At 36.3% G+C, this 16612-nt stretch overlaps 1 protein-coding gene across 1 annotated transcript in view; it reads left to right on the top strand.

Annotated features, from left to right (window-relative positions):
• The window catches only part of LOC127861404 (DNA excision repair protein ERCC-6-like 2), a 40658-nt gene extending 26590 nt beyond the window's left edge, over positions 1-14068 (top strand). The window contains exons 15-26 of the mRNA XM_052399863.1: positions 222-370; positions 1220-1456; positions 1998-2069; positions 2760-2905; positions 3290-3485; positions 3880-4032; positions 4556-4727; positions 5910-6293; positions 7183-7334; positions 7701-7840; positions 8636-8856; positions 12953-14068. Of these exons, the coding sequence (XP_052255823.1) occupies positions 222-370; positions 1220-1456; positions 1998-2069; positions 2760-2905; positions 3290-3485; positions 3880-4032; positions 4556-4727; positions 5910-6293; positions 7183-7334; positions 7701-7840; positions 8636-8856; positions 12953-13971 (3041 nt within the window). The 3' untranslated portion in view covers positions 13972-14068. The remainder of the gene's footprint in view (positions 1-221; positions 371-1219; positions 1457-1997; positions 2070-2759; positions 2906-3289; positions 3486-3879; positions 4033-4555; positions 4728-5909; positions 6294-7182; positions 7335-7700; positions 7841-8635; positions 8857-12952) is intronic.
• Positions 14069-16612: the final 2544 nt, after the last annotated feature.

Below are 16612 nucleotides of genomic sequence, written 5' to 3'. Positions count from 1 at the left end.
GGTCAAGATCAATTTAACCAAGACCTTTGAATGGCTATATTATTTTTGACAAAATAGTTGTCTTTATTTTGTACTTAATCGGCCATATATACAAATTACACATTGCTATTTTATGTTAACTGCATCCAAGACTTTTAGTTCTTCATAACAAAGATTTTTTGCCATAAATAATGCCTTAAATGGTTACTTTCAACTAATTGTCTCTCTTTCCCACCCTCCAGATGACAGTGTGGTGTTCTGTCGCCTGTCTCAGCTGCAGACCAGCATCTACAAGACCATCCTGTCACACCCCCACATGGCCTCAGTACTGCACAGTGAGGACCCTTGTGTGTGTGATAGCGGCCAGCCACAGGGAATGTGCTGTAACAAGGTATGGGATAACATGGATAATGTTAGTTCAGGTTAAAAATAGTTCCTAGGAAACAGTGTGTGTTATATGTACGTAAGGTAAAATATTCTTAACCCTCTCTTCATCTCAATGCAAGGGGCATATGGCAATTGTATTTTCTTCCTTCCATTTTTTCTGTCAATGACAGGTGTAGTAGATTTTACTCTTTTCTGTAGCAACAACAGTTCTTGCTTCAACTCTGTGTTACTTACACACATGTTGCTTATTGTCATCTTCTATCCACAATAATCACCTTGAGCTTTTCAATATTTGTACCTAAAACTATGTCAAGTTGCCAAAGATGTCCATGAACTTAAAAGAATGTCTAACTGTCCATGAACTTAGAGGAATGTCTTATTTTCCATGAACTCAGAACTATGTCTTACTGCCAATAAACTTAAAACTCTGTTTTAGTGCCCATGAACTTAAACCTATGTCTTACTGCCCATGAGCATAGACCTATGTTTTAGTAACAATGAAATATTTCTTAGTGCCCATGAATGTAGAATTATATCTAAGTGTCCACGAACTTAAAACTATGTCTTGAACTGACAACTATCCCTTTCTGCCCACGAACTTAAAACTATGTTTAAAGCCCATGAGCTCAGAACTATGTCTTACATCCCATGAACATAGAACAATGTATTAATGCCCATGAACTTAGAAATATGTTGTAGTGGCCATGAACTTAGAACTATGTCTTATACCCCATGAACTTAGAACAATGTCTTACTGCCCATGAATTTAGAACTATGTTGTAGTGCCCATGAACTTAGAACTATGTCTTACTGCCTATGAACACATAAGCACATGTGTGTGACGCCATTTCAGACTGCTGCAGATGGCATCTCAGTGAAGTCACTGAGGTTCACCTTTATGCACTTGCTACTCAAGACGGCCAATCACGTAGCTCTCCTCATTCCGACGCTGAAAACTAGCGAGAGGCAGGTCAAAACGGCACAGGAAATATGCAAGATTGCGTTCAAGAACCACCCCGAGTTTGTGACACAGACTTGTGAAGCTGCGTTCAGGACGCTGTCTGATCCAAAATACTGCGGGAAAATGAAGGTGGTTTCTTCATCTTACATTATCTGCCCCTGCATTATTACTTGACATATCAAGATTAGTCTGTTGTTAAAATCTGGATCTACAGATCTTTGCAATAAAACCGTCTCATGTGTACTCTGACCCTTTTCATGGACCATTGAAGTTTCATTTGATTGTTATAGTTGCTATGGTATTTGGGTTCGAAAAGGCTTAATGGGTCAGCTCTTTTTATTCCCAGGTTAGTGTGTTCAAAATCAAGCAAATTCTGGAGTAAGTCTTTTTGAGACAGACATGTCCAAACATAGCTATGACTTAAAATCTGACTTATTTCAAGTAAATGGTTGAGTAGATAGTTAAATTGATTGTGAAATCTCTAAGCTATAATTTTCTTTCAGACTGGAAACATTTGCTTTTACTTACAAGTATATAACAAAGACTGCAAATGCCTAATATAATGTAAAAATAGAAGCAGTAAGCATACCATTTGACCACATATTAAGACCCAACACACAGACAAAAGCACACACAAGCACACATTAAAATTGCTAAAATTATGTTTCAGGTGTTACAAGGGCTATTGAATGTGTTCAGCAAAGACTATAGCAAAGTCCTGATATTCTCATATGCCACTCAGGTAGGCTTTCACCTAGTTGTTAGGAATGTACTTATAGTTTGAGGTTGTGATTATAATTTGAGATATTAAAGTAACAGAAAGCAGACTTATAATCAGAAATTGAACTGATCCTGGATTCTTAAGAGGCCATGTGCCATTTAAAAACAAAACTCCACTCAAATAAAATTAATTTCTCCAACTTTTACCCAATGAATTCAAATACATATTTGCCATGTTTACTTCTATTCGCTTGTGTGTTTGTTCAGTTAGATTTTGTTGTTTAGGATAATGTCATGAGTTCAGGTAAATCTTGAATGTATTTTACTGTAAAGGAAATATGTACACAACTGACTAGTTACTGTGTAATGTTGCCAATTTAAGACTGGAAAACACATATGTTTAGTTAATTGAGTTGCGTTCTGAGAAAACTGGACATAATACATGTGCGTAAAATGTGATCTTCCCAGATTAGCCTATGCAGTCCGCACAGGCTAATCAGAGACGACACTTTCCGCCTAAACTTGATTTTTGGTAAGGAGGGACTTCCTTGAAACTAAAAATACCATAAAAGCGGAAAGTTTCGTCCCTGATTAGCCTGTGCAGACTGCACAGGCTAATCTGGGATGACACTTTACGCACATGCATTAAGCCCAGTTTTCTCAGAATGCGACTCAATTGATTACCATACAATGATGACCGGTTTAACCACAGGTGCTGGATATAATAGAACAGTACCTGATGAGTACAGGGTACGAGTATCGCAGGATAGATGGCACAGTCTCTTCAAAGAGACGGATGGTCGTCGTGAGAGAGTTCAACACAGACCCTAACATCTTCATCTGCCTAATCTCCACAAAGTAGAGCAGTCTTATATTATTCTCTTCAGTTTGAAAAACAGTGTTCCATAACTAAAATGATGAACAATAATACTTTTTAGTACATTAAGAATGTCCTAATAGAGTAAAGAAATGGCAGTCCACAGTTTGTGCACAAGATCTTGTGTTGGTCATTCAATCTTTTTTCAGCCATTTTACCCTAAACTTCTTTATCATGAATTAGGGCTATTGTCAGTAACTACTATAAGTAAGTGCTCTTAAGACTTGTTAGAACAGTAAAATTAGTCCAAGAATAGCTTAATTGACCCATATTGCCTGATTGAATACTGTTTATTATAGTGAAATGTTTAATATAAGAAAAACAAAACAATCTGTTATCTCCCTTGTTTATTTTAATTTTCAAAGGGCCGGTGGTCTTGGCCTTAATCTCACAGGGGCAAACAAGGTAGTGATATTTGACCCCAACTGGAACCCCACCCATGATCTACAAGCCCAGGACCGGGCATACAGGATAGGACAGAGGCGTGATGTGCAGGTGTACAGGCTCGTTTCAACGGGAACCATTGAGGAAAACATGTACCTTAGACAGATCTATAAGCAGGTTTGGAATGATATGTTAACATTGGGGCTTTCAGGTTTATATGGCTGATGTTATAAATGAAACTATTAAGAATTTGTTTTCAATAGCAATAATATTAACTGAATCAAAAAAGCCCATGAAATTTGTAAAACATTACTGATTAAGGTAAGATATAAATAAATGAAAAACAGCGCAGGTACTATCAATATCTGGCAATTCCTTGTGATTAAATCAACATGTGCATAATGTGCATTTTATGCATGCTAAGTGTTGTTAGTGTATATATGCATGAAAGAAAAAGACTGAAAAATAGCATAAATTTGGTTGAAAATAGCATAAGATATAGAGACTGAAAAATGGCATAAAATGAACGCACCAACAGTTAGCATAAAGTAATGTATTTAATATTTTTCAGCAACTGCTCAATGTGACAGTTGAGGACACGAATGCCCGCAGGTACTTCTACGCAGTGCAGGGCAGCAAGCACCAGAAGGGGGAGCTGTTTGGAATCAAGAACATGTTCTCCCTGCGTACTGGCGAGGCTTGCTTTACAAGGGATATTCTCAAGGTAAACGCATGTGTCTTGTTCTGAGAAAACTGGGCATAATGCATGTGCGTAAAGTGTCGTCACAAATTAGCCTGTGCAGTCTGCACAGGCTAACCAGGGACGACACTTTCCGCAATAACTAAATTTTCAGTAAAAAGGGACTTCCTTTAAACGAAAAATACCATTAAAGCGGAAAGTGTCCTCCCTGATTAGCCTGTGCGGACTGCACAGGCTAATCTGGGATGACACTTTACGCACCTGCATTAAGCCCAATTTTCTCAGAACACAACTCATATCTGCGTGAAGTGGCATCCCAGATTAGCCTGTTTTGTCTGGATGTTTCCAAAAACACAAATCATTTGTTTAAAAAAAAAATTGCTAATTTACATGGGTTGATTGAAACATTTACCAGTTTATAAATAAGATGATTTTTTTTTTTTTTTACATGTACATTTTATTTCCCAGTTACAAAGCAGGCAACTTATTATTTTCTGTTTCCAAAAAAGAAAAGCATTTGATTTACGTGTACTTCCGATATTTATAGCGCAATGAGAGGGTTGAGTCAGCTCTTGAAGGCTTTGAGACAGTGCAGTACATCCCACCTGTGGTCCGAGTGGAAGATGATGAGGAATATGAGGATGTCGTTCATGATGAGACCTCGCATGACAACCAGCAACCAGATCACGATATCCTGGCTCAGTTCTTCTCTGAACAAGGTTCATAAGCGAAATATTGTAATCTAATGCCTTGATCACATCCCACAAAGTTCTAATACTTTATGACCCCTAAAAGAGTGTTGTACAACAGATCACGGTTTGTGTGTTTGTACATACGGCTGTGCGGATGTAAGCCCCAAAACTCCTGTATCAGCCATAACTTTTTCATATATTGATTGATTCAAAAATAAACTGGCTCAAATGTAAATCTAGATGAGAGGATGTATTGCATGCAAGAACTAGGTGCCATCGCAAAGGACAAGGTCACTTACAGATGTCATAGGATGGACATAGTATATTGTGTCGTGTTCTGAGAAAACTTTCCGCCTAAATTGGATTTTTGCTAAGAAAAGACTTAAAACGAAAAATGTCATAAAAGCGGAAAGTGTTGTCCCTGATTAGCCTGTGCGGACTGCACAGGCTAATCTGGGACGACACTTTTCACACATGCATTATGCCCAGTTTTTTCAGAACGCGACTCAATTTGAATCTTGTCATTCATGGCCAAGCCATAACGTTTCACTAGTATGAGTGATCTTTAAATACCTTAGCACAAATTTTAACCTTGATAAGTGGGTTCCGGTAGGTCACAGGCAAAAATTGGACTTCCAACATTAAGGGACACACTGCAAAATAATAGGTCCAAAATGGTATAAGTGATGAATTGTCACTCTAGTCCCAGCCATAACTTTGCCATGTAAAGATGCATTTATTTTTATTGAGATAAGTTGAGTTTTGAGACAATTTGGAATGTGGGGGCATCCATGTCCAATTGACACATGTTTTATGTATCAAATTGTAAAGTTTGCAATGCACTGCTTAATTATTATTATTTGTCGTATATTCTGCAGGCATGTGTTGACATACAACATTGTTATAATTATACTTTATTAAAAAGGAATATTTGTTATTTATAATTAAAAATTCATTTATCGTTTGGTTACATATATTTAAGAGTTTATTTAAATGGTTGTTATATTTTATTAAGAGAATTGTAATATGTCTTTGACAATTTAAAGGGTGGTATGGAACATGTGAGAAGATTAAGGCAAAACACATTATGCGTATGATGATGTTTTTTCTTAAATGAAATAAGTTAAACTCAGATAGTAATAATAAACTTTTTTCCATCATTTCTTTCACAGTCTTTGTTTGAGTGATTATCAAGTTATTTTATTTTAGACTCTGATGATGTTATCGACTATACATCTGATCCTGATAATAAAGATTCAATTCCAAATCCTATTAATCAGGAAAAAGGGAAAACGAAATTGCCAACCCATGCTAAAGAAAATAAAAGAAAAGCAATTGAAATTGACAATGAAGAAGAGAATACAGACGATGAGGATAATGAAGAAAAACTTGCGACATCTTCTAAAACTCATACAAAAGTTACTTTTGAACATCGAGTTGGTGGGAAAGTAAAGCCAAACCAGAGTAAAACAGGAAAAGGGCCCTTAAAAAGAAAGGGGCCAGCCCTTTTTGAGGACAAGTTTGAGAAAGAGGATCACTTTCAGATTGACCAGACGCTGGCTGGAACATTTGCAGATGTCTCTGATGTGTTTGGTTAGTGAATCCTAGATGTACATGTATCTGATGTATGTTCTCTATATTCCCAGGATAAGGATGTATCCAATCTAATAGCCAATATCTTTCACCTCACTAAGTTTGAGGGCAAATGGCCACTTCTGGGAGAAAACTATTGTTTCAAAATAAAGAAAATGGTACTTCAGGTTTTTAAGCCAGACAAAAAATGTGATTGCTATGGTTTAAGAAACAAATTAAACCTTGCAACAAAAGTGCGAAAACTGGGTTGATGAAACTAGGCATGTGGATTAATGGCCATGAGGGGAATATATTTGTAATATCAGTATTTGTTTTTCAGGCTAATATTTTTTACAAGAATAATTGACAACTTAAATCAGGAACCTTAAAAGTAAAATGGCTAGATTGATGAAACCTTTGGAGATCCTGTTCTTACTCTGACAACATTAACCCTGTTTGGTACTATTGTTTTGTCTGACAAAGCTCTTTCTTGTTTTGTTTTTAACCAGGTTTTCCGAAGGAAAAAACTGGTTATTAGATTGGTGAATGTCTGTGGGCGGGCAGGCTGGCAGGCGGGCGGGCTGAACAAGCTTGTCCGGGCCATAACTTTGTCGTTCATTGTGAGATTTTAAAATCAATTGGCACATTTGTTCACCATCATGGGACGTGATGTCACACGAAAGAATTAGTCAATATCTCCAAGGTCAAGGTTGCCACAACTTAAAATAGATTTATTTTGAAACAAAGGGGGTTAATTGTAAACAATCAGTTCAGTTTGAGTTGTCTCCCTTTATCAGACTTTTTTCACATTGAAAACCTGGTTTTGTGACAATTTTGTCCCTTGTTTTACTTCATAGCATAATAAACCTACCATATAAAGAATAAGCAGTGTCCACACTTACCTGTACAGATGACTGTGGTGTGGTGCACATTCACCAGAATGTCAAGGTGGTGGGGGGCAGTCGAGCGGAAGATCACATGACCAAGTGCGCTATCTCGGACGTCTATGAGCTGCACCAGAACTCACAGGACCTCGCTGTACAGTGCGAACCCTTGCAAATGGTGGGTTGTTTAAGAATTTTTGGTGGATGAGCTTGACAACATTTTTATGATTTTTATAAATGACTGCAATAATTGATGTTGCTCATAGTTGATAAGTTAAATGGTTATTACTGGCAATTGTGTAGGATCAAGGTCTAAATTGAAACATTTGTTCACATGTTTAAAAGCTGTGTTTCATACATTACAATGTTGAAATACAAAGAAATGATTTACGATGGTTTAAGATTTTTTTCTCTTCTTGTTGGGGAAAAAATGTTCTTTTTGTATTAAAAAATCACAAGTTACTAACTTCCTTTGTAATTTATCCAAAGTTGTGTTTCTGACAGTTTTTTTCATCTTATAAATGACATGTTATTGTTTCCACAGTCCTCAGATGATGAGAAAGATTCAGTGCAGAAAGTTCAAGGTAGAGGTCGGAGAGCAGCAGACGACATCAATGCTGTGAGGTCAGAGGTCACCGACACAGCAAAAGTTTTGATTGGTCAAACACCAAGAGCTTTCAAAATGTATGACATGTTCATTTAATATGCTTTGTGTGTGTGTTACTTATACTTAACTTATTTGTTATGTCCCTTTTTCAATATTATTTGGAAAAATATATGCATATCCCCATTTGGTTACTGTAAAGCTGAATTGATGAATTATTAATAATTTGTATCTTTGTAGAGCTTGGTAAATCTAGTATTTAAGGAGGCATATAGGTTATATTGGATAATAAAGGTGGCTGAGAACACACATGCCATAAATTAGAGTTTTCACAAGCATAGCATTGTGCATGTTTTTATTCCCCCGGATCAAAAGATCGGGGGGTATAATGTTTTTGGCATGTCTGTCTGTCAATCAGTCAGTTATTGTATGTGTGTGTCACAAAACTTTTACCTTGGTTAAACTTTTTTTTGCAATATTAAAGATAGCAACTTCATATATGGAATGCATGTGTATCTCATGGAGCTGCACATTTTGAGTGGTGAAAAGTCAAGGTCAAGGTCATGCTTCAAGGTCAAAGGTCAAATATCATAGTATTGTTCGTTCCTAAAACTTTAACCTTCGTTAATTTAGTTTGGTCATAACTTTTTGAATATTGAAGATAGCAACTTGATATTTGGCATGCATGTGTATCTCATGGAGCTGCACACTTTGAGTGGATCAAGGTCAAGGTCATCGTTCAAGGTCAAAGGTCAAATTTATGGCTTCAAAGCGGAGCAATAGGGGGCATTGTGTTTCTTACAAACAAATCTCTTGTTGTTATCTGGAAATCCCACTATTACAAATATTGCTTTCTTCATATATTCCCCTTTCAGGAGACAGATTGAAGAAATGCGGAAACTCCATGCCCCTGATTTGACCATTCAAGAGTTTGCCACACAAATCTTGTGTTCAAATATTGAGGAAAGAATGGCATTGTTGAAACAGTATTACACACACATGCATCCCGAGTTGGAGAAGGTGTTCAAAAATCCTGTTGGGCAAAGTTCTCAAAAGGTCTCCTCCAAGAATAGGCCTAACATTGAATCTGCAACAGGTGAGTCTCTATTGATGTGAGTTTGGTTGTTGAAGCTTTTTTTCTTTTAAATTATTATAAATTAACAATCTTGAGTTCAACCTTGCCATCTTCAGGTTCCACAGAATAGACTTATCCAACTTTGGAAAAATCCAAACATTTAGTTTTTTCTGAAAACTTTGGTAATTATATGTGAACTATCTTAATCAGTTTTTAGCTCCACTGGCCAGAGGCCAGTGGGGCTTATGTCATGGTCCTGTGTCCGTCGTGCGCCTGTGCGTGCATGCGTTAACTTTTTAAACATCTTCTTCTCCTAAACTACTAAAGTCCAATTCTGATAAACTTCTCACAAATGTTCCTGGGGTGAATCTTTTTCAAATTTGTTCAAATTATGCCCCTGCGGTCAAATTTGACCCCGCCCCGGGGGTCAATAATTGAACATATGCTTATATAAAGCCTATTTTGTGCAAACTTTAAAAATCTTCTTGTCCATGACCATTGGGCCTAGTGCTACCACATTTGGTATGTAGTGACATTTAATAGTTCTCTACTTTGTTTGTTCAAATTATGCCCCTAGGGACAAATTTGACCCTGCCCCGGGGATCACAAAAATGAACATAGGTTAAAATAAGGCCTATTTTGTGCAAACTTTAAAAATCTTCTTGTTCATAATTATAGAGCCTAGGGCTACTAAATTTTGTATGTAGTGACGTCTAATTGTCCTCTACCAAATTTGTTCAAATTATTCCCCTGGGCTCAAATTTGACCCTGCCCCGGGGGTCACAAAACTGAACATATGCTTATATAAAGCCTCTTTTGTGCAAACTTTAAAAATCTTCCTGTCCATAACCATTGGGCCCAGGGCTACCAAATTTGGTTGTAGTGACATCTTATAGTTCTCTTCCATGATTGAATGAAGGAACTTTCATTAATCTTGTAGAACATGAGTAGATTTGATCTTCAGCATCTAAAAATATGTGAAATAGAAAGAACGACAATATATTTTGGAGAGATAAATGTACCTTTGTTATAAGCAAAGGACCTATGCGACAATTCCTGGGCTTTTTTGTCTGTTAAGTGAACACTGTAGTAACGTTTTTCATATATAAAAATGCTCACCCTTCCAACTTAAAGTGCCCAGTGGGACGAGGGATAGAAAGAGAAAGTCACATGCTTGAGTACATTTCAACCCATGCGCATTGCACGCCTTTTTCTTATAAAAAAACAGCGGAGCCATACAGGGCCATCATGGCCCTCTTGTTCAATGTTACTTTGTGATTGACTTTCAGTCACAGAATTCTTATACCGTCCATATCTATGGTTATAAATCTAAGTTTATAGTCACTTGAAAATAATTTCTGTTTTCGCGTCCAAACAATTTAGGAACAAAAAAATACACAACATACAGGTGTCGTTAGAGTTAGGTTAGAGGAGCTACGGTATTTAATATTAAACCTTGGCTTTTAGTCAAAAGTAAAGTCAATATCCTGCACATTTTCTTAAAGAGCTTTCTAAGCTGAATGCATTTAAGAAATGAAAAATGTACATTATGATATTTACGTGAGAATCCAAAACATATCAAAGTTACTTTTTAAGCTCACCTGAGCACAATGTGCTCATTGTGAGCTTTTGTGATCGCCTTTTGTCCGTCGCGCGTTGTCCGTCGTCAACATTTTGCCTTGTGAACACTCTAGAGGCCACATTTATTTTCTGATCTTCATGAAACTTGGTCAAAACATTTGTCCCATTAATACCTCGACTGAGTTCAAACTGGGTCATGCTGGGTCAAAAACTAGGTCACTAGGTAAAAAAAAAGAAAAACCTTGTGAACACTGTAGAAGTCACATTTGATGCCCAATCTTCATGTAAGTTTGTCAAAATGTTTGTCTAAATGATATGTTGGTTGAGTTCAAAAATGGTTCCGGTCCGTTGAAAAACATGGCCACCAGGGGGCGGGGCAGTATTCCTTATATGGCCATATAGAAACCTTGTGAACAATCTAGAAGTAAGAATTTTTGCCCAATCATCATGAAACTTAATCAAAACATTGGTTTCATTGATATCTTGGACAAGTACGAAAACGGTCCAGATCGATGAAAAAACATGGCCGCCAGGGGGCGGGGCAGTTTTCTCTATATGTATTTAGTGAAAACATGTGAATGCTCTAGAAGTCACATTTTTGATCCAATCTTCATAAAATTTGGTCAGAATATGTGTTTTCTGGATATGACGGTTAAGTTTGAAAATGGTTTGGATTGGTAAAAAACAGGGCCGCCGGGGGGGGGGGGGGTCATTTTCCTTATATTTATGTAGTAAAAAAAGCTTGTGAACACTTGTTAAGTCACATTTTTTGCCTAATCTTCATAAAATTTGTTCTAAATATCGATTTTATAGATATCTCAGACGAGTTCAAAAATGGTCATGATGGGTGGAAAAACATGGCTGCCAAGGGCGGGGAATTTTTCCTTATATGGCTATAGTAAAATCTTGTTAACACACTAGAGGCCACATTTATTGTCTGATCTTCATGAAACTTAGTCAGAAGGTTCATCCCAATAATATCTTGGACCAGTTCGAAAATGATGCCGGTTGGTTGAAAAACATGGCCGCCAGGGGGAGGGGCATTTTTCCTTATATGGCTATAGTAAAACCTTGTTAACACTCTAGAGGCCACATTTATTTTCTGATCTTTATGAAACTTGCTCAGAAGATTTGTTCCAATGATATCTTGGATGGAATGAAAAATGGTAACCTTTGCTTGAAAAATTATGGCTGCCAAGGGGCGGGGCATTTTTCCTTATATGGCTATATATGGCTATAGTAAAATCTTGTTAACACTCTAGAGGCCACATTTATTGTCCAATCTTCATGAAACTTTTTCAGAAGATTCATCCCAATAATATCTTGGAAGAGTTTGAAAATGATGCCAGTTGGTTGAAAAACATGGCCGCCAGGGTTAGGGCATATTTCTTTATATGGCTATAGTAAAACCTTTCAGGCCCTCTTGTTTTAAGTCTGTGTACTTTTTATGTCTCCAGCCTCTTCAGATCTTCAAATACAGGGAGGCACATAGTGATTGGTCTTAAAAGCTTTGATACTTGCATAAATTATGTCTTTGATCACTCTAAATACAAACACATCACCTGCCTTCATTTTGACCATGATATTTACCTTGTTATGGACTTTGGCAGATTTAGAAGGTCCGAATTGTGAAGTTACCAAAAAATAATGCGTTTTGTCTTACATCCCTAATGTTTCCTACAAGCTTTGATGCTTGCATGGATGACGCCTTTGAGCCCAACACATCACCTGATCTGATTTTTTAGCTTGACATTGACCTAATTTAGGACTTGGTTAATTCAGACAGTCCAAATCTTGTTTAATCCAAAATGACATGTTTCTGTTAATATACTGCCAATTGCTATAAAACTTTGATACTTGCATGGATCTTTTCTATTAACACGATCAACTGATCTGACCTCATTTTGAATTGACCTATTTTTATGCCCCCGTAGGGTGGCATATAGCAGTTGAGCTGTCCCTCAGTCCGTCTGTCTGTCTGTCTGTCTGTCGGTCCTTTTACATTGGCCATAACTTTTGCAATATTTAAGATAGCAACTTGATATTTGGCAGGCATGTGTATCCCATGGAGCTGCACATTTAGAGGTGAAAGGTCAAGGTCATCCTTCAAGGTTAAAGGTAAAAAAACAAATCCAAGGGAAGTAACAAGCTTTAAAGGGAGATAATTTATATTTATCATTTGGCAGGTACAGATCATTTTCACAAGGGAAGTTATATTTTTTTAAAGGGATATAATCAAAAAAATATAATAAATCAAAGCGGCGCAGAAAGGGGCATTGTGTTTCTGAACACATGTCTTGTTTTTGCTTAGACCTATTCAGAATTCAAAATAGTATGTTTCGACTAACATCAGCTTTGATTCCTGCAAAGCTTTGAGTCTTGCATGAATGATGTCTTTGAACGCTATTTATACACACACATCATTTTGACCGTGACATTGACCTTCTTTCATATGGGCCATTTATTCAGTTAATTAGTATATTGTATCCTTTATTACTAAAGGGTTTTGTATATTTAATTTATATATTAATTCTAGGAGAAGGTAAGAGAAAAGTTTGCAAAACTAACTGCCGAAATACTGCCAGGAAATCTTCAACAGATATTACCATTAATGACACACAAAGATTGATGGAAAGAACAAAGAGACCTAATGTGGCAAGAAATGTTGGTATCAATTATGCAAATGATAATGAGGAGGAGGAGAAGAACAAAGTTAAGGAATGTGAAAGTGATAAAGAAGAAGAGATGATTGTAGGAAGAAATGTAACCCCAAAAAGGAAAGGAAAGGCAAATGGTGGTAACTCTAGTGTAAAATCTAGATCTTATAAGGAACATAACTCTGTGAAACCTGGTCCTTCAAAGCATACACAGATTGTGCCAACCTATCTGACCCTTGACAATGAAGAGAATGAAGAAGTGAAAAGTCAGGTGTTCAGGAGAAGAAAACATCTGATAAAGGCAGGGAGTTCAGAAGATCCTACAGAAATACTGGAGCAGCTGGCTAATCAGAGTGAAGATCTTGATAATGATGATGGTCAGTTGGGAGGAAATATCAAAGCAGAAATAACTGCTGCTAGTGTTAATAAAGAAACAGACACTTCAGTGTTGGATGATTTGTTTACAACTTCTTCAGTTTTGAGAAAACCACCTCCAAAGAAGAAAGACAATATGTCACCAAACAAAAAGATCTTAGCAGCATTGGAAAATAAGGCAATAGTTAATAAACCAGATCAGTTTGATCCATTCAAAGAAGTTGATGAGATATTTACAGGTAGCGAAAGTGGACACTCTAGCATGGATTGTGACATTGGTGTAAATCTTGAAACCAGCACTCTTAAAGATGACAATGTAGACTGTTTTGATGACCCAAAATTTAGGAAGAAGAAACTTAAGAAGGAAGTGATCAACAGAAGAAACATTGTGGATCATTTGATAGCAGAAAGTGAGGCAGAATTTGCAGACTTGTTTGCACAAGGGAAATTAAAAAAGAAAGCTCAAAATGAAACTCAAAAATCTGTAAACAGTGTTGATGGATCCTTAAGTTTGTTTGATTGAAATTGACCTTTATTTTTATTATACTGGTTAAAGATATCAGTTTTTAGTTTCAATAGACTATGTATTGGGAGCGATCAAAATATATGCAAGCGTTTGATTGTATATTTTGGGACCAATATAGATCAGATATATTTTAATTGTATTTTGAAAGGCAAGAATGTCATTTTTAGCTTGAGTATTCTCCAAATAGTTCAACCAGTACTTCTCACCCAAATGCAGTGTCAGCAATGGCATCTGAGTTACATGTATGCACTGGCCAAGGCTTACTTGAAACATCTCTATTTATTTCTACTAGAGATATTTAATTAAAGGTTTTCACATGTGTTAGGGGTCATTGAGTGAGGTCACTGACCAAGTTACATAGCTCTTACATGCAATTTAGTAGCATTACGCCCTCTTTATACTTAGAGGTTCTATTACGGTAAACCTGAAACATTTTTATGTCACTATTTCCTTGCATTCAATTAAAACTACACACATGTTTTTTCTTCGAAAACACTGAGTCATATTTATGCAACTACTGCATATTGTATATTTACTTCACATCTTAATAAAAAAACATTACATTTTTGTTCAGCACTTTAAAAGATTATGCCCACTTGTGTTTTTATGAAAGTCTGGTAACATAATACTTGAAATTTAAAATTCTTTTCAATGTTGCTAAAAAACAATTACATATTTCTGTATCTACTACAGATATTCAAATAAAACTTCACACATGTCTTCAGGATCATGATGAGAGGTCACTAACCAGAGGTCATAATCAGAACTGCAATTTAAAAAAATAATGCCCCTTATTGTAAGTTTTGTTCTTAGAAAAATATGTTCAGTGTTTTCATGCAACAGCTTCAACCTCGGACTGACATGGGTAGCATTTGGGGTTTGGTTTGTGTTCATGGTCTTTTATCAATAGACAAAATATTTGGGCATGTAATCAGTTAGGATGGAGATATTGTGTTGAATGTTTGTGTGTAGGTAGGTTATAGTCTGATCTGGTGAGGAAGAACATGTAGTTTATACACTGTAGCTCCATAATAGTGCGTATGACGGTATCCAAGCCACAAAACAGCGTTAAAAATGGATTGGTGTTAAAAGTTCTGAGATCGTTCAATCATAAATTATTGCTGTTGTGTTGTGATTTGCCATAACATGCATAAAATCCCTACCGTATCAATAATTGTGTAAATACAATGTACGGATTGTCTGCTGTGGATATATCTGAAAATCAAATATAATTACAACATCAATTAAAATATTTTATTCTGGCCTTTTTTGACAATTAATTTGTTAAAGAATTGCATAAACACAAACATTAGAAGTGTCAAGTGTAACGTGCATTATGGATCAGCGGTTTCATGGGTCACTGTTCTAATGTAATTATACAAACCAATGGACAAGTGAGTTTAAATTCAGATTGAATGCAATATGATACAAAGCAATGCTTTATTGCGTCATACGCAGTCATGAAAAAAACGTGTTTCCCGGAGACTTCCTGAAATAATGCGAAAATGAAAGTAATTTTCTGTTAACAGTTACACTGCATTGCAATGTTACTAAGCATCTTTATAACATATTTAATTTCTCTTTGCCTGATACGTTTTTGATTTGCATTTTAGCAAACATTATTTTAACTCTTATTGTCTACAAATAACAATGAAGTTAAAAATGGTCGTTAAACTTGTCAATGGTTCAAAATATAGCTAGTACATAGATAGTAACAGCTAAAGAGCTTGATACACTGATAAATACATGCTACTTTTCGCACCTTTATTTCCATCAAACAATAGATACTAGTAATCAGACTTTAACTGTCTAATGTCCCGGTAATGGTTAGTCTCTAATCGATTATAATTGAGCATTTATGCAATCAACACATATTTGAATCTCAAGAATAGGCTCGTATGGCAAGCGAAGTGTACATTAATTCCTTAAACCTCGGTTTTAACAGTTAACTATATAGTTAAGAGACTTTGAACCCGGGTTCAAGGTGCCGTTTGCACATTAATTCCTTAAACCCGGGTTCAAGACTTTCAACTGCGGTTAAAAGTGTGTCTAACAATAGATACAAATCTGTTATCTGAGACAACCAATCAGCAGAGCTTAAACCACAATTAGAAGGTAAATGTCGCGATTTCATTGGTCCTCTTAACTATAGGGTTAAGAGACTTTGAACTGCTGTTCAAAGTCTTTAACTGCGGTTCAAAGTCTTAAACTGCGGTTCAAAATCTTAAACTGCAGTTCAAAGTCTTAAACTGTGGTCAAGACGCGCGGAATGCACATTAATTATTTAACAGTTAACTATGGGTTAAGAGACTTTGAACCAGAGTTCAAAGTGCCGTTTGCACATTTATTCTTTAAACCCGAGTTCAAGAGTTTGAACTGCGGTTCAAAGTGTGTCTAAAGATAGATACAAATCTCTTATCTACATAATTCAGAGACAACCAATCAGCGGAGCTTAAACCACAATGATATGTCAAGATTTCATTGGTCGTTTCCTAACTATATAGTTAAGAGCATTTAAACCGCGGTTCAAAGTCTTGAACCCGGGTTTAAGGAATTAATGTGCAAACGGCACTTTGAACCCGGATTCAAAGTCTCTTAAATATATAGTTAACTGTTAAACCGTGGTTTAAGGAATTAA

Source organism: Dreissena polymorpha, chromosome 16 (genome assembly GCF_020536995.1).
Source record: "Dreissena polymorpha isolate Duluth1 chromosome 16, UMN_Dpol_1.0, whole genome shotgun sequence".
Taxonomy (NCBI): Eukaryota; Metazoa; Mollusca; class Bivalvia; order Myida; family Dreissenidae; genus Dreissena; species Dreissena polymorpha.
Note: the sequence above shows the minus strand (reverse complement) of the source record. Positions and strands in the feature narration are given on the sequence as shown.